The sequence below is a fragment of the Ursus arctos genome, unplaced genomic scaffold (genome assembly GCF_023065955.2).
Source record: "Ursus arctos isolate Adak ecotype North America unplaced genomic scaffold, UrsArc2.0 scaffold_15, whole genome shotgun sequence".
In the NCBI taxonomy this organism is placed as follows: Eukaryota; Metazoa; Chordata; class Mammalia; order Carnivora; family Ursidae; genus Ursus; species Ursus arctos.
Genome location: NW_026622819.1, coordinates 31,414,944 through 31,436,815, shown reverse-complemented (window position 1 = coordinate 31,436,815; position 21,872 = coordinate 31,414,944). Strand labels below are relative to the sequence as shown.

Below are 21,872 nucleotides of genomic sequence, written 5' to 3'. Positions count from 1 at the left end.
GCCCTACTCCAATGACTTTCAAGACTTTGATATGTTAAGTAGCCTACCTCCACCTTCAATTAGATTTTGTCATAGTAATGTAGTCAGGTTAAAATAGTTTTCAATAAGAACTTTGCTTTACATATAAGCTTTTGTCTCCTAAAGTTGCATATTATGTTTGGGAAGCCCCAATTAAGATGCATAAAATCCCCCAATAGGGAGGGCACGTGATGTAATGAGCACTGGGTGTCATAATATGAAACTGATAAATTATTGAACACTACATATGAAACTAACAATGTTATATAAGTCAGCTAATTGAATTTAAATTTTAAAAAAGATGTATAAAATTCATTGTGAAGTAGAAACACATTGCTCATTTTGTTGGTGCTAATCATTTGCACTTCATATGATTCCTTTAGTTTTGCAAATCAAATTCTGTGTATCCACTTGTATGTTCACAGGAAGACATTTATAGTCATCTCACTTCCATCATTCAGAATAGTGACATCTTGGATGACGCAATTGTCCAACGGTTGATTTATTATGCTTCTAAGGACATGAGAGACAACAATGTAAGTTTGATTCTTAATGATGAATCAATGTCAGGGTCGCAACTGATCTTTAAGTGACCCAAATACACCCACGTAGATATTTATAAGCTTTTCCCACGTTGCTGTCTGGATTGCAAATTACTTTCATTTGTTCCTTCGTGGTAACTAAGATATCATTACCGTACTGATTATTTATCCCTTCACAGATAAGGAAACTGAAGCAAAGCTAAAAAAAGACTTTAGAGATAATATTATCCCTTCCACTTTTAGATGAGCATGTTGATGCTTGGAGAGATTTTTTTCAAAATAACACAGCTATCTATTGACAGAACAAGTAATTAGAACCCAGTTTTCTTGTTTTCCGTATGAATTATTATCTCTTCACGTGCCTACTTAGCTACCTATGCTAGGCATTATACCTGAAAAATTATTTGTAGAAATAATTTGAGTTCTAAGGTGTTTTCTTCCAGAAGGGATTCTTACCTGCCGAGGGTACTAACAAACCATGATTAATTTCAGGACTTAAGATTGGGGTGGGGGGCACTTCTGTGATTCCAAGTTGGACTACAGTCCATGGAGGGCCAAGTGAACCTTTCAGTTAAATGCAGCCTTTTGGAGTCTTAGGCCAAGAGATAAGAAGTGGGATGACCGGGGCCTTACTATTTGTTGGTCCTAAATTCTGTCTATTCTCCCAAAATACTGCAAAGCAGCCTCAAATATAGGACTTATCTCTCTGGATTCCCAATCTTTTCCAGATCTCAATTTAATAATTCATTCCACCCTATATTGTGATGTTTTTATGTGTATATTTTCTGATAGCTTCTCCAGCTCTTTTTATTTTCCTTAGCAGGAGAGTCGATTAAATTTACCTAGTGCAACATTACCAAAAGCAGAAGTCCCTCCAAATATCTCCAGTATCAAAGATAACTAGATCAGGACAATATTAAAACCGAAAAGTCTAGACTCCTGGTCCCATTTCCCTTTCACCATTCCCTGCAGTCTTTTAATCACAGTGATTCATCGCTTATACATAAAGCGTAGATCCTGTGGTCATAGTGCCTGTTCAATTAGCAAGAAAATGTATACTGACCTCAAGTTTATAAGAACCTTATCGAAACCTGGTTTTAAAGTTCATTACAGTTACGTCTGCTTGGCAGCTAACGAGCCCCACCCTAGAGACTTCTCCCCCTGGGTTTGTAACAGCCTGTTCTTTCTATATCCCAAAGTCAGGGAAACTTAGAATTCTATTATCTAGACTATTACCTCTCTGCAAACTCCCTCTGTTCTTCCTCTAGTTGTTGTTTCTTCCTCAGATCCTCAGAGAAACCAGAATGCTAGCTGGGGAGGTTTTGGTGTCTCTTGCTGCGCATGATTTCAACTCTGTGATGTATGAAGTTCAAAGTAACTTCAGGATCCTGGAGCTCCCAGATGAATTCATCGTGCTTGCTCTGGCTGAACTGGCAACCAGCTACGGTATGGAGGAAGTAATCTCCACATTTTCCTGGGAAACATCCACCCTGGCTAAGTGTCTAAAACCAGATGGGTGCCAACAGCAGGCAGGAGAACATACTTTCCTTCTGCCGTACTAAAGAGTATCGATAGTGGGATTTAGGCAGACGTTTCTGAGCATAGATGAGTCTGCTGACCCGCCGTTAGTCCCCGCTGCTCTGGATTTTGCTGGACTCTCCCACCCTCACCGTCCCTTTCACCTGGCTTTGTGTTTGCAAAAGCCCTTTTTCCACAAGGCATGCTCTGCAAACCACCGAACACTTACATGAAGTAAGCGTTTGTTAGGATTGTTTTTCTACAGCACTTTATTTAACAGATATTTATTTATTTATTTATTTATTTATTTATTTATTTTTATCGAGCATCTGTTACCTGGGAGAGGCCCTGGGGATGCAGCCAAGTTCTGGTGGGAGGGATGGACATTAATCAAACAATTATCTGAAGAGGCAATTGCCACAAACAACAGGCACAGGTGACTTTGTAGCTAGCACCTTGCTTTAAACCAACCACTCCTTGATTCTCTAACTAGAGCCAGGCATTATGGCAAAAGAGGGATAGAGGAGAGTGTCTTCCTGCTGCACCTCAACTGTCTCCCCGACACAGCCTTGAAATGCTTCTCGCTGACGTGGACAATCACAGAACTGCCCGGTGTGAGGATAATGCTTTTCTCCTCTTGTGCCCCTCTTGGCAGTGTCCCAGAGTATCCCCTTCATGATGATGACCCTGCTAACCATGCAAACCATGCTCAGGCTGGCTGAGGATGAAGGAATGAAGGCAGTTTTCTGCACTGGTGCGTATCCCTATGGTTTCCTCTTGGTTAAGACCAGACTCTGAATTGAGCAGATGTTTTATCTTTCCTTTCACTCTAGTTCTGTTCTTTCTAATAATAACAGCTTCCATTTATTGAGTGTCTACCACATGGAAGGTTCTCTGCAGGGACTTCCCTCTCTCAGTCCTCAAAGCAATTATAATTCTTTCTGTCTCAATCCTCAGAGTAAGGTCATTACTATTACCGCCACCCCCCCCCATTTTACAGATGAGAAACTGAGGGTCATGAAAATTAAACAATTTCCTCAAAGTGGTGACAAGCCTATGTGACTGTGGTCTGTACACTTTCCACTGCCCTAAATCACCTCTATTTCTACTAGCCTCCTTCTGTCGTTGGATCACACTTTCCCCATACTGGTTCTGGGAGCTCACCAGCTCTGAGCAGTAGACGAAATGTTGGCATCACTTTATAATGTAATATTGTAATAATGATAAGCAATCAAGCTAAGCAAAGTACAAGCAATCATAGAGTTAAGGAAAACAGGTAAACAAACCGTGGGTCACGAATTCCCTCTACCCCCGCACTGAAATACATCTAGAGTAATCTAGAGTCTACAGAGAAGAAAATGCCCTGGAATTCCAGGAAAAGCACATACAGCACAGTGAGAGGCTTCTTGGCTGAGTCTGGAGACTGAACTCTTCTCGCTGAATATCCACTAAACCATCAGGTGACTCTGGCCTCTCTCAATCTCATTTTTACCTCTAAACACATTAAATAAAGTGATCGCTGGGATCCCTCTCCCCTCTAAACCCCCCAACACTACCACTCTGTAATGTTTAAAAGCCCATGCTGTCAGGAATGTCATCTTTACCTCTCAACCAAGTCTTCTCTGTTCTGTTTTGGCCATTTTGTCTTTTCTGTCCTCAATGGAAGCAATATTTGTGTCTGGTATATACTGAGAATTTACTATGTACCTGAATACTGCCTTGGGTATTTTAAGATTATCATTTCCTTTAACCTCACAGCAACCCCATTAGGTAAGTAACATTTTTCCTTCGTTTTGCAGATGAGAAAATTGAGGCATAGAAAGTTAACAGCTTGCCTGCGGTCATACAGCTAGTGTGTGGCACAGCCAAGGTTTGAATAGGACAGTCTGGCTCAAGAACTTGAGCAATCATACTAGATTAGCTCACTTTTCAATACTTTTTATTTTCCTTACTTACTATCACAGCTAACACTGTGTTCTTGCAAATAAACTTTGGGGCTTGCAATAGCGTTTCTACCTGCAATATCAACAACCCAACAGGGAACAAGAAATAAAGTTAGAAATCATCATGACATTGAATAAGGGATTCTCTGTCTTTGTGTTACAAAGTTATCTAGTGCCCTTTGGTCCTAAAGCAACTTTTGCCTGACTGCCACTAAAGAATAGGTATAAAATTTCATAGTCATCCATCCGTCTATCCAGCTCTTCATTCAATCAGCCGATAAGCAGATATTGTGCTCATTGCTTCAGAGACCATCAAAAGATAAGACATCCTTTCCCTCATGTTGCTTTTGGCCAGTGCCAGACAAACACACATACACACACACACACATGCACGCAAGATTATGACAAAGCATAGCAGGAGATTATCAACTTAAAGGGAATGTGAATGAGTCAATACATGGCCAGCTCTAAGATACTCGGGATCTTTCCAGAGTATTCTTTGCAGGTGAAGTATCATGGAGGAGTAAACTATGAATTCTCTTCATCATCTAGTGCAACATGAGGGCTGAAGGAACAAATAATATCATTTAATGTGTTTCATGCAAATATATATGGGTTCATGGTCCAAATGATATTTTTGCAGGCCCAACATTTTTTTTATTTTATTGAAATGAAACAGACCCATAGAAAAACATACAAATCAGAAGTGTACAGGTTGATGAGTTGTCCCAAAATGAACTTACTCATTTGACCACCACTCAGGTCAAGAAGTGGGATATTACTAACACCCCAGAAGCCCACCTCACCTTTCCTGCCAATCATCATGATCTCCATCCTTTCCAAGGGTAGTCACAAGCCTGACTTCTAACACCATAGATTAGTGTCCCCTAGTTGTCAGATTCAGACCTGCTGTTGTGTGAAGCTGCAGTCCGTGTTCACTTCTGGATACTATTACCTGTCTATACTACGATTCGTCTATTGTACCCATTGACAGACATTTTCTGTTTTCTGTTGGAGGCTATGACCCCCAAAAAAGTGAATATGAACATTCTTGTACAAGTTTTTTAGTGCCTATATATTTGTGTATCTAACGACTGCATACTTAGGAGTGGAATTTCTGGGTCGTAGGGAACACATATTCAACTTTGGTAGATAGTGTCAAACAGTTTTCTAAAGTGTATGTATCAATTCACGCTCTCCCCAGCAGTATGTGAAAACACCAGCTGCACCTTAGTCTTACCAACATTTGACATTGTCTGAAATTTTAGCAATTCTAGGCAGTTTGTTGTATTATCATTATGGGTTTAACTTATGTTTCACTGACTTTTTATATGTTAATTTCGTACAATCATAACATTTTGTAGAAACTATCACACATTTGTTAATCATCGGTACACTCTTCTCAGATTATCTTATGGGCCCTCCCATCTTTATATTTTTCTCAGTCTGTGGTTGTTTTTAAAATGCAGCCCTTGAGAAGTTCAGCAAGGCCATTTACAAGTATGTCAACCACTGGAGAGACTTCCCCTATCCAAGACTGGACGCCAACAGACTATCTGACAAGATCTTCATGCTGTTCCGGTATATAATGGAGAAGTGGGCCCCCATTACCTCGCCCATGCAAGTGAGTGGGGGCCTCACCATGCCCCGAGCTAGCTCTCCTTCCGTGCTGCTTGAACTCCTCCACTCTCTGACGTGATCATTAATCTCAGTTGTTTTGGAAAACTATGAGTTGTGTTTTATCAGGTTTATCAACGCTTTTGTTTTTCCTGTTTCAAATCACTATTTATTCATTCTCAAACTAATATTTATTGAGTCCCCACGACATGCCAGACACTCTTCCCCATGCTGGGGAGACAGCAGGGATTGAACAGACCAAAATCCCCACTCTCATGGAACTGACATTCCAGTGTGTGGAAAGAACAATAACTAACTGAAGATGAGTGAAATATATATAGAAATTCATTATTTCATGTCTTATTATCCATATTTGGCCTGAGTCACTGATTAGGAAAAACAACAGCCCGCAAAAATTTCCCATATCTATAAAGATGACAAGGAAATAAAATAACATCTAAAGGATGTTCATGACTGCTTCAAAAGATCATGAGGCCTTGTGCAGAAGAGATTACAAAGTGCGTGCACATGGAATCCCATGCCTATCTTGCTTAATCAGTATAATTTCTAAATGGAGGTTAAGTTACATCTTATTCAGGTCTTTTATTCCTATATTATAAAAGGTATAACCCTTAGCCCTCTCTAGGTCAGTTTCTTCTCTACACTTTAAGCTACCAAACCATTTAATTATTTTTTTAACATGCTGGGGTTGTTAAATCATTAGCAAACATGGAATTTTTAAATTTTCTGTAGAAATCTTTTCTACAAAGCTCCTGAAAAACACAATTCGATACAAATTCATAAGTACTTTCCCAGTTTCCCCCAGGAAAAGTTAAACAAGTGACGAGAAGGTGCACACAGTAATGAGGGAACAGAGAGAGAGAAGCACTTAACTCCTGTGGTGGGTACTGCAAAGGCTGTGACATTGCAGCTAAGCTCGCAGCCTGTACAGACGTTCACTCAAGCAAGAGGCATTCCCTAAACAGGCAATAAGAGCTGCTGAAGCAGAGGCTGGAGACAGGCTAAGACGCACACTTGAGTGAGTCCAGTGGGAGAAAGGGAAGGGGGGAAGAGAAAGGAGATATAAGAAGCAGAAACAAATAAAACCAGAAAAGGTTTTGGTCTTGGCCACATAATGAGGAGCCTGGAAAGCTACACAGGAGTTTGGACTTTTTTTTTAATAGGAAATAAGAAACCTTTGAAGGGTTCTAAACAAGAATGAGATCTTAGAAACTAACAAAGGAATAATATTCAAGAAGTAGAGAGAGATCTATGGCGTCTGTTGTTACCGTGCTCAACCGAGGATAATCTTGAAAGGCGTCCATTGCTTGGAAATGTCCAATTGCTTAGAAGAATCATTCAGCTGACACACACTTGAGTGAGATAAATGGTTGTTATTCTGAGCCACTAAGTTTTTTTTTTATGATTTTTTATTATATTATGTTAGTCACCATACAGTACATCCCCGGTTTCTGATGTAAAGCTCGATGATTCATTAGTTGCGTATAACACCCAGTGCACCATGCAATACGTGCCCTCCTTACTACCCATCACCAGTCTATCCCATTCCCCCACCCCCTCCCCTCTGAAGCCCTCAGTTTGTTTCTCATAGTCCATAGTCTCTCATTCCCCCTTCTGATTACCCCCCTTTCTTTATCCGTTTCTTCCCCTACAGATCATCCTAGTTCTTATGTTCCATAGATGAGAGAAATCATATGATAGTTGTCTTTCTCTGCTTGACTTATTTCACTTAGCATTATCTCCTCCAGTGCTGTCCATGTTGCAGCAAATGTTGAGAACTCGTTCTTTCTGATTGCTGAGTAATATTCCATTGTATATATGGACCACAACTTCTTAATCCAGTCATCTGTTGAAGGGCATCTAGGCTCCTTCCACGATTTAGCTATCGTGGACATTGCTGCTATGAACATTGGGGTGCATATGGCCCTTCTCTTCACTACATCTGTATCTTTGGGGTAAACACCCAGTAGTGCAATGGCTGGATCATAGGGTAGCTCAATTTTTAACTTTTTAAGGAACCTCCACACTGTTTTCCAGAGTGACTGTACCAACTTGCATTCCCACCAACAATGTAGGAGGGATCCCCTTTCTCCACATCCTCTCCAGCAATTGTTGTTTCTTGCCTTGTCTATTTTTGCCAGTCTAACCTGAGCCACTAAGTTTTGAGATGGTTTGCTAGACAATAAAACTTAGCTGATGGAAAAAAAAATTCATCACATAATATTAGGTAGAAAAAGCAGAATGCAGAACTACATATTAAAGAAATGTAAAAAATATTAAAATACACCAGTGATTATCTATGGATACTGTCAGCAATGTGAATACGGTGTTTTCTTCTTCATGACTTTTGTGATTTCTGAATTTTTACAATCAGCCTATTTACATTTATATTTTATACTTATTCATTTTTTATGTCAACAGAAGCCAGAGTGGATTGAAGAGTAAATGAGAGGTGGGAAGTGGAGATAGCAAACGTAAACCTCTCTTTCAGAAAGCTTCGCTTGTTGTTTGTTTCAAGTTTTTATTTAAATTCTAGTTAGTTAACATATAGTGAAATATTGGTTTCATGAGTAGAATTTAGTGATTCATCACTTACTTTTTTTGGAGAAAGGAAAGAAACAGAATTGGGGTCAAAGTGATATGGAGTAGAAGATTTTTTTTTAATATGAGGGAAGTTTTCAATTTATTAGTATTTTGAAAGAGAGTGACTAGTAGAGAAATGTTAAAGAAATAGGAAGAGGGGCAAATATTGGAATGAGTATCAGTATAGATACAGATGTCGATACAGCTAAAAATACAAACATAACTATAACTGCCTCATGCAATGATCTTAACCTAAACATTGTTTAAAGAATTCTTTCTTGGTTGGAAGCAGGGAGGAAAGTTGTTTGGGGGTGTCTAAAGCTCCTGGAATTCTGAGAACTGTACAAAAGCCACAGTGAAGTATTAGCAGTGGTATTTGTTCGCTGCCTTTGCAGACTCTGGCCATCGTTAAGGCCCACGGCCCCACAGTGAGCCTGCTGCTCCATCGGGAAGACCTCTGTGACTACGCCCTGGACCAGGTACCCTGGCTCCTGAACCAGTATAAAGACAAAGAGATTGATTTCCATGTCACTCAGGTAAGAGCCAAACCCTCAAGGAACCCATTCAGAGAGCCTCCCAGCAACCATCCTGGAAGATGGGAAGTCTCCAGAGGTCCTAAGGAACTGAGAGACTGGTTTAAGCAGCTGAACTTAAATACTTTTTGAGAAACATGAGGTGGAGAAGAGGTTGGCAGAGCTGGGTGATGGAATATCCAAAAAAGGGAGTAAGAATTTTCTTTTCAAGCTGCTGAGGCACAGACTAAGGCAGGGGGAGGCAAAATCACTAAAGAAAACTGGTAACCGCAGGAAGGTTATGGGTTTGTTCTCCTCACAAAAAACGTAATTGTCTTCCACACCCTGTGCTGCTGCTTCACGGGCAGCCCCCAACTAACCTTTGAGAGCTTCCATTCTAGAGTCTAAAACAAATACTGACCGCGGTGGTCCTTTATGACACTGCCCTCCCAAAGGGCTTGAGAAAAACCATCTTTATCAATCTACTACAGCAGGTAAGAAAACCCTGCTGTCAGATCTGGTTGTTTCATTTCCACCAGTTTTCTGTTTTTAACCTCTCCCACCTGATTCTTCTTTCTCATGCAGGTGTGCAGAGTTCCGGAGCCTCCAGTAAAGGAAAATGAAATTGAAGCTTCAAGCTGTTTCCTCATTCTAGGTAGGACCCAGCATCCAGAGGGTTTTTAATAAAAATGTCTCCCGCGATGATGACAACAGTGATGAAGGGTGTGCAAACTGTCACATTAGTTATTCCACACACACACACACACACACACTTCCCTCAACTCATGGTAGTCTGTGCCTCTCCCTAGCCTCCCATTTCCTAGAGAAGCACAACAGGTAGAGAAACCAATCATCCTGGTTTGCCTGGAACTAATGGACTTCCAGGGATACAACTTTCAGTTCTAAAACCAGAAGATTTCCAGACCTATTTTGGGAATTAACCCCCTTATCAGATACATGGTAGGCAAATATTTTTCCCCTCCTATATGTTGCTTTTTCATTTTGTTAATGGTTTTTGTGGGTTTTTTCTGCTGAGCAGAAGACTTTTGATTTGATATAGTTCCACTTATTTTTGCCTTTGTTGTTTCTGCTTTGGGGTCAAATCCAAAAAATCATTGTGAAGACCAGTATCAAGGAGCTCACCGCCTATGTTTTCTTCCAGGAGTTTTATGGTTTCAGGTCTTACATTCATGACTTTATTTTGATTTGATTTTTGTCTATAGTATAAGGTAGGAATCTAGTTTCATTCTTTTGCATGTGGCTGTCCATTTTCCTAGCACCATTTATTGAAGAGACGATCCTTTCCCTGCTATATATTTTTTACTCCTTTGTCAAAAATTTATTGACCACAAATGCATGGATTTATTTCTAGGCAAACCAAGATGAGTTGGTAATCCTAGGGTTTGGAAATGCTTTTTTCCTTGGTATTTGAGATTATTTGAAACTGTATCAAACCCAAAGTCATGCTTTTTTTCTCATTGGTCATCTCTTAGTATCTATTCCTTGTCTCTCTCTCTCTCTCTCTCCTTCACTCTTTCTTTCCCCTTCCTTCTTGCTCTCACATCACAATCCCATCTATTGTCTGGTTAGAATACCTGGCGCAGGTCATAGAGGAGGCACCAGGTTCTCAGAGTTAGTGTACAAACTATGTTCTAACGCAGACCCTGAAAAGTAAGGACGAGAGCAATCCCATACCTCCCGCACCTCCACCTCCACCCTCCCCAAAATATGTCATTTCTACTACCTCACTGCATACCTTCCTATTATGTTCTAGTTCTCCCCCAACTGATCCCTCTGATCTATTCTTTCCTCTGTTCTATGTCCAACCTAATTAACTGCTTCACTCTATCTCTAATAATTTCAAACCCAAACTACTTTACCTGAGTCAGGCCTTTTCTCTTTCTTCTCTACTCCCTGCCTTACCCCTGTAGCTCTCTAGCTCCACAGCTGGTGAAGCATCACTCCAATCTGCCTCCATGTTCACAAGGTGTTCTCGATGTGTCTCCTCTCCTTTTCTTGTCTCATACTAAATTAGGGCCCACCCTAATAACCTTAATTTGATTCCATCTGTAAAAAACCCTAATTTCCAAATAAAGTCATATCTATAGGTATGAACAGATACAGACCTAGGTACATAAATCTCTCTTAGTGACCAAACTGCTTAATTCTGTGATACTAAAAATACCCCAGTGCAATAAAATCTAGTTTCCAACCAAAGAATGACTTTGACAATCTTCATGGAATTCTGCTTTTCCTATTCACAAGTATTTTACTTAAGGTGAAAATGCGTTCTTATGACTCCAGTATTTCTTAAACCTGCAGCCCACTCCAACCCTGCAGACCTGATGGAATTTTTTGATGAACAAATGAGGAATAATAATGAAACCACTCGAATGGGAATCTTGAATTTGTTAAGATCGGCTATCAATGCTGAGGGTAAGCAAAGGAATGAAGCCAGAGTGGTTTATTTTGTGCCAAGAAGCAAACTGAAGCCTATGCATTCTCTAACTTTATTCTATGTCTTTGGGGTGTTTATAGAGGATCGTATTCAAGTAAAGCTCTGACTTCTTGGTCATCTACAATCTACTACTTTTTTTAAAGATTTTATTTATTTATTTGAGAGAGAGAAAGGAAGAAAGGGTGTGAGAGAATGAGCAGGGGGGAGGGGTAGAGGAAGATGGAGAAGCAGACTCCCCACTGAGCAGGGGGCCCAGTAAGGGACTCGATCCCAGGACTCTGAGATCATGGCCTGAGCTGAAGGCAAACACTTAATTGACTGAGCCACCCAGGTACCCCTATAATCTAGTACTTTTAAACACGCATTTTCAGTTACTTCTCTTCTTTCATGATATTTATGGATGTGGGTAGTTGAGAAGAAGTAGAATATTTGAAAATCAGATTTAGAATTTAGAAGATCTAGTAAGCTGGCTAAGTGGCCCAATAAATAGGGGGTAAGTGGGAGGAATGCACAATATTCTACAGATCAGTACATTTAGAAAAGAGCAGAATTTAATGAAATATCATATTTCACTAATTCCGAGAAGCACATATTTTCATGATATTGGAATGCATCTCATAATTGATAGCATCTTTAATTATAATCAACCACTATAAGGTTTTTTTGATACAATATAAAATGATGGTGTCTCAGAAAATTGATGATATCTTGGATTCAACAAAATATGAGAATTCATTTTTATCCTATATTACAACATTTCAAAAAATTCAGTTAGCCCTGAGATTTACTGAAGAATCAGCAGACAAGAAATATGCAATAGTCTCACAGAATTTAAAGCTAATCCATTGGGCGTGATGTGTTGAGTCCACTTTGGAACCTAACATTTTAAACAAGATGAAACGAAATAAAATAGGGAGTGAAGAGAGCAAATAAACATCTTTCAAAAATTGGAAAAGAAGAGGGGTGCCTGAGTGGCTCAGTGGGTTAAGCATCTACTTTCAGCTCAGGTCATGATCCCAGGGTTCTGGGATCAAGCCCTGTGTTGGGCTCCCTGCTCAGTGGGGAGTCTGCTTCTCCCTCTGCACCAACCCCCACTTGTGCTCTCTCTCTCTCACACTCATTCACTCTCTCTCAAATAAATAAATAAAATCTTTTTTAAAATGGAGAAAAAGAGGGTAAAAGGCAATTGAATAGCATGAAATGTTAGAGACAAAAGACTTTGCAATTATGTATCATAACTCTAATGGGTTTTCATCAATCCTGGAACAGACTGCTCTCCTACTGAACCTTATCTCTTAATTTGTCCCCCTGTCTTTCAGAGCCCAAGCTGCGGGATCACATCACTTCAATTGAAAGAACAGCCAAAGTTGTCATGGGTGACCTCAATATAAAAGTAAGAGAAATAATAGAGAATTTAATTTGTTGATGGTAGTTTCAGGAATTAATGAAATGGTTTTCATTCTTTAAGAATCTACTTTAAGATTGCTTTATAAAGAGCTCAGTGATGAATTCCAATTTTAATAGAATTCCATCTTTCCCTGAAAGATAAACTCTATCAAGGTAAAGTTCTAAAGTATATTCAGTTCAAGGGTTTCTCAGTAAAAAAGATTTTTGCCCAGAGCATCACACTGCTATGCTCTTCAAATGGTTTAAAAATTGTTAAGTATAAAAATAACATATCTTCCTCCAAAAAATAATAACCCCTAAATCTGTTTTGTTTTGTTTTTAGCTTAGATATCCTATTTCCCAACTAAGGAACATCTAGAGCAAATATTGCACATAGTAGATTGCACAATATTCCCTGATTATTTGATTAAAGTATTCCATATTAGAAAAGATATATAGCTTGTACTGGAACAAATAAGAAAATAGAAATTACTGTATTTTTTTTATTAAAACCATATTTCGTTTGGATTAAAGCCCTATACAGAAACCAATGAAAAGAAGAAAATTCCCCTAAGAGACTTTCATCTGCAGTGACTATAACGAAAGCTATGCAGTAAATAACAATAATTATGCTAAGTGGAATAAATTGGTCAGAGAAAGACAAATACTGTACGATTTCACTCATATGTGGAATTTGAGAAACAAACAGGTGAACACAGGGGAAAGAAAAAAAAAGAGAGAGAAAGGCAAACCATAAAACAGACTCTTAACGATAGAGAACAAACTGAGGGTTGCTGGAGAGGAGATGGGTGGGGGATGCGTTAAATAGGTGATGGGCATTAAGAAGGGCACTTGTGATGAGCACTGGGCATTATATATAAGTGATGAATCACTAAATTCTACTCCTGAAACTAATATTACACTATATGTTAACTAACTAGAATTTAAATTAAAAATTGAAACAAAAATAAATAAATAAAACATACTAAATTTTTAAAAATTAAAAAATTAAAAAACAATGGTGTGATTACAGATAAAAACTCGGCCCAGTAAGTGGCCAAGCCAATCAAAAAAATGTCTAAAACAGTTTAGGGTAGAATAAAAGAGGACAGAAACTTTAAGGAAGTCCAGCTCCCCAGACAAAAATAGAGAATTTATAACTTTTTTCCCCCTCATTTAGGTAGACTACTGGTGCCTTTATGTTGATTGCTAATTGCTACCTTGTGGCCCTGCCTCCCTATTCAAAATTACTCTTTTCTTCCAAATCTCCATTAAAAGACCCATTCAGTAAAGAATTAGATCTGAGCTTTTTATCCTCCAGGGAAGCAATCCAATAAACAAACCTAATTATTTAAAAATTATGATACAGGTTCATAATCCCTTGTTCGAATCCCTGGGGCCAGATATATGTCAGAATTCACAACCTTCCTGATTTTAGAAAAACATTACTGTGACAGTAGCTACAATCAAACTCATTAATATCTCTGCAAGAAAATATATGCAGATCCACACTACATAGAATAAGTAAAGACTACAAACAGTTTTAAAACAGTTGGGTTGGTTTTGCCACCAAATGAGTTAGCGCCATCAAGAAACAAAATTCCAGTGTCCAGAGTTTTGTGGGTTTTGAAATTGTAGCTAAAGGATTGTAGATCTGTAGTTCATCGTGCTATCTTTCATGGCAGATTTTAAAAGCAAGGCAGTGTTTTAGCCCACAATACCAACATTTCATCATCTACAGTAACAGAGGATATGTCCGGGGAGCAAAGCAGAAAGATTTTGGTTAAAGAAAGCCTTTCCTGTAACCCTTAAATCATAAGCTGTATCTGGTTTCCTGCCCCATATATTTATAGTACCATCATTCAGTTGAGTTGATACTCCTTTTTGGAAAGGTTCCTACTAAACGATCCATGAAGGTTAAGGAATAGGAGAAGCTAAATTAATGTTCTGCTCAACGCAGAATGCTGCAAATGCATTTTTCTGATTCTAGGTGAGGAATTCCACTCTCCTTCTCATTCAAACCATGTGTGAGAAATGCTTCATTGAAGCCCGGGAAGGATGGCCGCTGATTGATTACATCTTCTCCCAGTTTGCCATGTCCAACAAGAACCTGGTATGGAGAGGGTGCGGTTTTGAAAGCTACACTGTAACAAGGGCAGTTAACTCAACTAGGGCTCAAGTCAGTGACTAATTGAGAGTTATATTTCAGTCTTATCACTTTTATTGATAAATGTTTCAGCCTCTAGTGTTCTCAGTTCTCTTTCACTGGTATCACTTACGACGTATGATGGGTTCAAGGTAGGTGGAATCATGGTTTTTCCCCGAGGAGGCAACCTGTCCTCAAAGGCTTAAGACAAAGGTGGAGAAAGTGAATTACTTCAAAGAAAACAAAAGACATCCATACTTGCCAAATGGGGGTTAATTTCCTAAAAATCATGTGTGTAAGATCAGGATCTTAGCGAGTCCATGACAGCTGAAATTACAGTCCCCTCCACTAAGAGGCAGTATCTTTGAAAATCTTGCCACCCCCGCCACCACCCCCCAACCCCAGAGAAGCAATACCTGTAGTTCAAAGACCTTCACAGTTTTGGCTTTTCTGCTTTACCCAGAAGTGTTGTTTTCTAACCAATTCCTCCAAGGAGCACTTTAAAACAGAAATTAAGTCCTGAAGACCAAAATTGCTGGGTTCCATGAGCCCCTTAAGTTGAGTGACTGTATCCTCCACCCCAGAGTCTGAGAACAAGTAAGGTCGGAGGGGACCAACAGGAAGGATTATTAACAGGTCACCTGTTTCATCTTTCTTGAAGGAAAAACCAATGAAACCTAACTCCCAAGAGATTGAAAAGGGAGAGAAATCTGTCCGGGAAATAAGCCTCGAGGTCTTAAAAACCCTAGACCCACTGGTCATTGGAATGCCCCAGGTAAGGGCTCTGTTGTCACCACTGGCGGTTACTCTGATCATCTCTCTAAGGCTCTGCCCATTTAGGAGTAAAGACAAGACTTTGTACTTCATGTGTCGTCATCAGCTCTTTGATGCTCTGATTAGAGGAACTACATTGCAATGTTCAGTGCCCAGCACAGAGTAGTTCCCCAAAATGTCTCTTCTTCCCCCTTGAAAACCTAGACATATGGTTAAGTGGTGAGTGGAGATTCTAATTCAGAATGCTAAACTTTCCCCATTCATCTGGGAAGGTGTTGAAAGCACACATTTTCGGGCCACACCTGAGGCTTAAAAATAATCTGGGAAGAGCCTTGGAAACTGTATTTGCCTTAAGCAAAATAACCTAAGAAAGGATTAACTGGCCAGAAATGCTCGACACAGACAGGAGGCAATCAACAGACCAATTTAAGTGGATCAGAGGCTAGAATGGCATTTTAAGGTGTGGTTCATGGATTATCTAAAATATTTATTTAAAATGCAGATCTCCAGGCCACATCCCACATCTACTAAAAAAGCATTCTGGGCATAAGGCCCATGAATCTGTATGCAAACAAATCCCAATATTTCTGATGCATCCTAAAGTTTGAAACATTTCAATGTGAAAGTAAATGATGAAAAGAAGTCTAGGGCCAGACTCCAATGGGCCCGAAATGCCAAATTCCCACCTTGTGATGGATGAACCATTCCAAATGCTAAGCAAGTGCTAAATATTTCAAATGTAACTGTAAGAGATCAGTGGATTTACGTAGGAGTAGACTGAGAGCAAAGAGTGAGCATAGATCAGATGTGACTCACAGGAACTGGAGCAGGGTCATGAGAGCAGGAAGGAAACATGGAGGGGCGTGGAAGACCTCATAATGAAAAAAAGGACAGGGCTTGGTGATTCAATCTGGATGACAAGACAAGGGGAAGAGTCCATGTTGACACCTAGGTTTCCATTAGGACAAGGGAGTTTCCCAGGGAATATGAAACAGACTGACTAAAACCCCGGGTGTGCCAGAACGCCAGGGCAAGTCGATCAGCCAGCCCCTGGAGCAGCCCACCCACGACCCGCTCGCAGTCATTGTCTCTCAAAGCAGCACTCTCCAGTCTTGGGCTTTGGGGACAGGGAGGACTTACTTTGGCTTGTCACACTGACAAAGGGCTTGGTGGCACCTGGTGAGTGGAGCCCAGGGATGGCAGACTTCCCGCACTGCCTAGAACCCTTCTTCGCAAGGAAGAATTGTCCTGCCCCAAATTCCAGCAGCAAACCCACGCAGGCGCGCTAACACTTGCTACAGCTCGCACCTGAAAAGGCATGTGTGGTGCGGAGATTTTATTGCATGATTTCATTTTGATTTGGCCCGAAGAGCAAAAAAAATAAAGTAACAGGCGAGAGAACGTGCTCTAAATCAGAGGGAAACACACGGTGAGGACGCGGGAGAATTCACGGACGAATCCGCAATCCTTGCGTCTCGCCTTGTTTTCCCCAGGTGCTGTGGCCAAGAATCCTGACTTTTGTAGTTCCCGCCGAATACACGGGGACGCTGGACTACCTGTTTAATATCATCAGAAGTTTGATTATGGCAGAGGAGAGGAAGAAGAATGACGCCAAGGAGTCGACAGCACTTGTCATCTCTACAGGAGCTGGTGTGTGCAAAGCAAAGAACTTCTCTTATGAGGGGCTCATTTCCAGAAAGGCTACAGGCGGTGCTTTGATTATATACCCAACCCCCACCTGAACTTCTCGAGCCCCCCCAGCAATAATGAAAATCGCTTTCTCTTTCCAGTGAAACTTCCTTCGCCCCAACAGCTACTGGCCAGACTTCTGGTGAGTGAGTTATGAATAACTAATGTGGGATAAATTTAGGCCAATACAGATCATTCAGTTCTAAATAAATGTTAATAAAAATTACACGGCAACTCCAAACCAAAAGAAACACTAAAATGGTATAATAAATGTTCTGCTACACTAATGACACTCATTAAGGTTACTGGCAAGATTAGCTTCTCGCTCTGAGATGCTTGTTAGACTTAATTTATTATTTTAAAATAAGCATAGACTGAATTTGATCCCTAAGTACCATTCAAGTAAATCGCACATCTATTATTTAGATTTCCTTCTTTCCTTTTTTCCCCCATATGTATCATTTGCTCAGGTACCGTTTCCACGTGCCCTTATTTAATTAATAAATGTATCCAAGTGCTGGTACCTTCTGTTTATTTTTGGTTGATGATTTCCATGTATTTTTTCGCCTTTATCCTCAGATGAAAATTGGGGAGGATTGTCTAAGTATTAGTTTTGCTCTAAAATAAGTAAGAAATAGACTGATGATATGTTGAAAGGTGATCTAATGTAGGAATCAAGGGCATCCGGGACAGAGATAAGAGGAAAAGGCAGGTGGGCCTTGTAAATACCCCTGCAGTTGATTAGCTTTTTATCTTCCATTTTTCAGGTAATATCGATGCTTGCCAGTTTAGGGAAATTATGTGGGGCTGGTGCAATAGGACTTTTGAAGATACTGCCTGAGATAATTCACCCAAAATTGGTAGACCTGTGGAAAACACGCTTTCCTGAGCTCCTGCAGCCTCTGGAAGGTACAAGGGAGTGGAATCAGGTCTTTATCCAAGGAAGCAAGAACATAAAGAAATGAGGCACCACTTCTCTGCCTGAGGCTCATTTGAGGCAATTAAAACAATGAACTTGATGTGCAAAGTCAAAGTAGACAGCCATGTTTTTTCCTTGATTCCTTATGTTCTAATTCTCTACCACATACTTGTACCACAGCAGGATCCGGTGGGTCATAGTCTTAGCAGAACCTTTTACTTTTGCTCTGGTCTTTCTCTTATATTTAGAGAAACTCCCTTGTGGTATTGTTCTAAAAAGTCATTACTATTTATTTTAAAAAATTAAAATATGATTTCGGTAGTTCCTGTTGAAGTTAGCAAAAAGCCCAGATTTGTATCATGGATTGAAGACTTTCCGCCTACCTGACTAGCACTTAAAGTTGGCAACATAGTAAATTTCATCTGAAACAATCATCCTCTGTAAAGCTTGAAGTGGGGCCCAGCATCCACTGGGGACCTGGCAAGGGAGAAACAGAGTCCTGACTTTATTTTCTGTTTCTATTTTCTATTTTCACTTTCTATTTCTAGGAAAGAACACCAGCATCGCGCTATGGGAAACCATGCTGCTTCAGGTAAGGGTAGCTTCTAGGCTAATTGTTGATGATGGGGTGATAAAATCAGCTAGAGTCACCCATCTTAACAAAAAAGATCCAGATTCCCAAGGGCAGTAAACAATGTTTCCTTTCCTTAGGAAAAGGACTAGAATGTTAGAAGTGATCACTTAAGAATTACGGTCTCTACATCACCATAATTTGAACAATAATCTTTAGTGTTCAATTTGGTGAGGAGTTTAAGATAGTATTGAAGATTTCACTTACTAATATTTTTCTCTGTGTCTTTCTTAAATCTTCTCTAATTTCCAGTTTTTTCCTCTCCTTGTAATCGCATTCTTTTTCCATTTAAATAAAGAAACATAAACTGACATCATTTCCACTTGTGTGTTTCTAAATACAAACTCTATTTCCTCCTCTTTCTGCTTCTCACTGTATTTTTTTCCTGATTTCTAAAACCAAAGGGCCACATTACACTACTTTTCCAGAAAAAAAAAAAATCATCCATAAACTTTTTGGACCTTTGCAAGGTCCAGACCAGTTGCAAGTTCCCCAAAATGGTAAATTGCAAGTGGGAGCTGGACACTGGCTCTACAGAGAGGATTTTGATTTCAGGAGCCTACAGGAGGTCAAGGAGCCCATGGGAAGGGAACCTTTAACCTAGCAGGGTCTCAGTTCATAAGCCGTTTACATAGAAATTAACTATGGCTTCTTAAAAATGTCAAGTTTTAGTGACCTTTCCTCATCACCTCCGTGTTCCATTACTGCCCCTTCCAGAATCAGAATCTCTAAGATGGGTTCCTGAGAACTGGCATGTCTTAAAGACTCCCAGAGGTGATTCTTACCCAGTATGAGATTTAAAAGCAACTACTCTACTTCCCTGGTCTTTAATTCTATGATCCACCTCTCCTCCTGTATTCATGCTTCTTTTATCTTCCCCTCCTTCTCTCCCTCAAAATTCTTACCTTATTTTCCACTGCTGCCGTTTTAAAGTAACAGTTCTTACTAGGAAGGAAGTTTCTCTCTCCAGAGGGAAGCCTCAGGAACATTCTTTTCCCTCTTCCAATCTTGAGTGCATTTCCATTTAGCCTTCTCCCAAAACTGTTGGCATGTGCTGCCTTCTCTCAGACTTCCAAGGCTGTTGAATTTCTTCTCTTCAAAGGGCCCACTCACCAAATGAGTTCCTATTAACAGAATACCTAGAAATCTGCATTGGCTTTTCTGAGCTTAAAGTAGGGGAAATACAGGAGAAATAATTGACTTTAGAAATTGCCTTCTCTCAGACTTCCAAGGCTGTTGAATTTCTTCTCTTCAAAGGACCCACTCACCAAATGAGTTCCTATTAAGAGAATACCTAGAAATCTGCATGTCCTTTTCTGAGCTTAAAGTAGGGGAAATACAGGAGAAATAATTGACTTTAGAAATTGCAATGGATTTTGTCCTCCAAAAAGACAAAAACACCTTTTTATGTATTGTCAGTGAAAGAAGGAAGTAGGTTCAGATGGCTGACTGAGGCCCTGGCTCAGAACAATTGGTGAAACCAGGAATGTTTAGCTACTAGAGGAAGTTAGCAAAATGTACTTATACATTTAACTGGTTCTTCAAGACATTTTAATTCTTTATTCCAAAAATGTCCCTTTCTTTTTCTTTTAGTATGTAACAAAACTAACATTGACAAATGACGTTTTTCCAAATCTGTTTAAAACTTGAAAAATGTTAACTTCAATTTAAGTTTCAAAATGGTTTAGTTGCTACTTTAAGCCTTTGGGCAATTTTTATTTAAGAGAAAAAAGGAAGACACTTACATGGAGTTACTTCCAACTTCTGTGTAACTTATTCTTAATGGGAATTCAGAACATAACAGCATATGGCTATTAAAATAAATAAAGAGAAGGGCGCCTGACTGGCTCAGTTGGAGGAGAATGTGACTCTTGATCTCGGGGTTGTGAGTTCGAACCCCACCTTGGATGTAGAGATCACTAAAAAAATAGATAAATAAATAAACTTTAATAAAATAAGAGGAACAGTTCCAAAATAACCAGTTTTTTAAAATGGGAAACGGAATAATCCCCTTTTGCTATATATTTATACTTAAAAAAATAAGGTAATAAAAGAGTATCAAGAAAGCACACTAAACAGTTGTATTCATATCTGACTTCCACTTTCTGCAACAGTTGCTCAAAGAATCTTTATGGAAGATCAGTGACATAGCTTGGACCATTCAACTGAGTCGAGATTTCAAGGAGCAAATGGGCAGTTACAGCGACACCTCCCTTGAGAAGGTTGGTCTTTCAACTAAGGGACCTTACTTCCTACCTTTTGACCAAAAATGTCTGCTCAACTTCCAATTTGTCTGTACTACCACTAAAAAGAGGGAGAAATTGCTAGAAAAATGCTACCTTCTCTTCACCTCACATTTGACCAAAAATTACTCCTAGGACAGCACTTGTCTGCAAGGACAACTGAGTAGTATGGTGCCTTTGAGATAGACATGTACCTGGCTGAAATTCAGGTGTTCTGTTTTAGAGAAGGAAGAAAAATAGGGAATGAAGGCAAAGAGTAGTCCCTGACACGGCACCAGATTAATGTCAGTTTATATCCTGGTTTCCACTGGGCTAGTTTTGTGAGGCTGGCTACAAGAAACAATCTACGCCGATTTAACAAAACTTAGAGCTAAAAGAATGCTCAAAGGCCAGTTTTCTCCTTCCTCTGTCCCCAAAAGGCTTCTACCTAACTGTCTGCATTGGAGCCATTCATTCTAGATGGGGTTTGAATCTAGGCTCTGTTACTTAACTACATATGTAAGTGTAGGAAAATTGCTTAACCTCTCTGGAGCCTCAGTATATTCATCTAAAATGGAAGTTATACCCAGCTCTGAGGTTTGTAGTGATATAATGGTTCAACGAGATAAAGTATATAAAGTCCTTAGTGAAATAAGTACCTGGTCGGAGACTTGGGCTCAATAAAAAGTAGATCAAGGTTATCATTATGGATGATTTTTTTCCTGGAAAAACATTTCCTAACTCATCAGTTCTATTATTAAGTGTCTGTTCCAACGAATTATTTATTATCAACTCTCAACTCTCCTATGCAATATTCAAACTTCCTCTCACTGATTGATTCTCTAATTTGGTAGAATACTGATTCTCCAAATTGGTCTATCAAGCCTACAGAC

At 39.6% G+C, this 21,872-nt stretch overlaps 1 protein-coding gene across 1 annotated transcript in view; it reads left to right on the top strand.

Annotated features, from left to right (window-relative positions):
- Window positions 1–21,872, top strand: part of MROH2B (maestro heat like repeat family member 2B) — a 58,820-nt gene that overhangs the window by 2,677 nt on the left and 34,271 nt on the right. Inside the window, exons 3-18 of the mRNA XM_026506884.3 lie at window positions 444–554; window positions 1,847–2,006; window positions 2,734–2,832; window positions 5,491–5,645; window positions 8,638–8,778; window positions 9,156–9,248; window positions 9,340–9,409; window positions 11,077–11,190; window positions 12,532–12,605; window positions 14,589–14,711; window positions 15,406–15,519; window positions 17,012–17,168; window positions 17,309–17,349; window positions 17,975–18,116; window positions 18,675–18,718; window positions 20,872–20,979. Coding sequence (XP_026362669.3) covers window positions 444–554; window positions 1,847–2,006; window positions 2,734–2,832; window positions 5,491–5,645; window positions 8,638–8,778; window positions 9,156–9,248; window positions 9,340–9,409; window positions 11,077–11,190; window positions 12,532–12,605; window positions 14,589–14,711; window positions 15,406–15,519; window positions 17,012–17,168; window positions 17,309–17,349; window positions 17,975–18,116; window positions 18,675–18,718; window positions 20,872–20,979 — 1,746 coding nt within the window. The remainder of the gene's footprint in view (window positions 1–443; window positions 555–1,846; window positions 2,007–2,733; window positions 2,833–5,490; window positions 5,646–8,637; window positions 8,779–9,155; window positions 9,249–9,339; window positions 9,410–11,076; window positions 11,191–12,531; window positions 12,606–14,588; window positions 14,712–15,405; window positions 15,520–17,011; window positions 17,169–17,308; window positions 17,350–17,974; window positions 18,117–18,674; window positions 18,719–20,871; window positions 20,980–21,872) is intronic.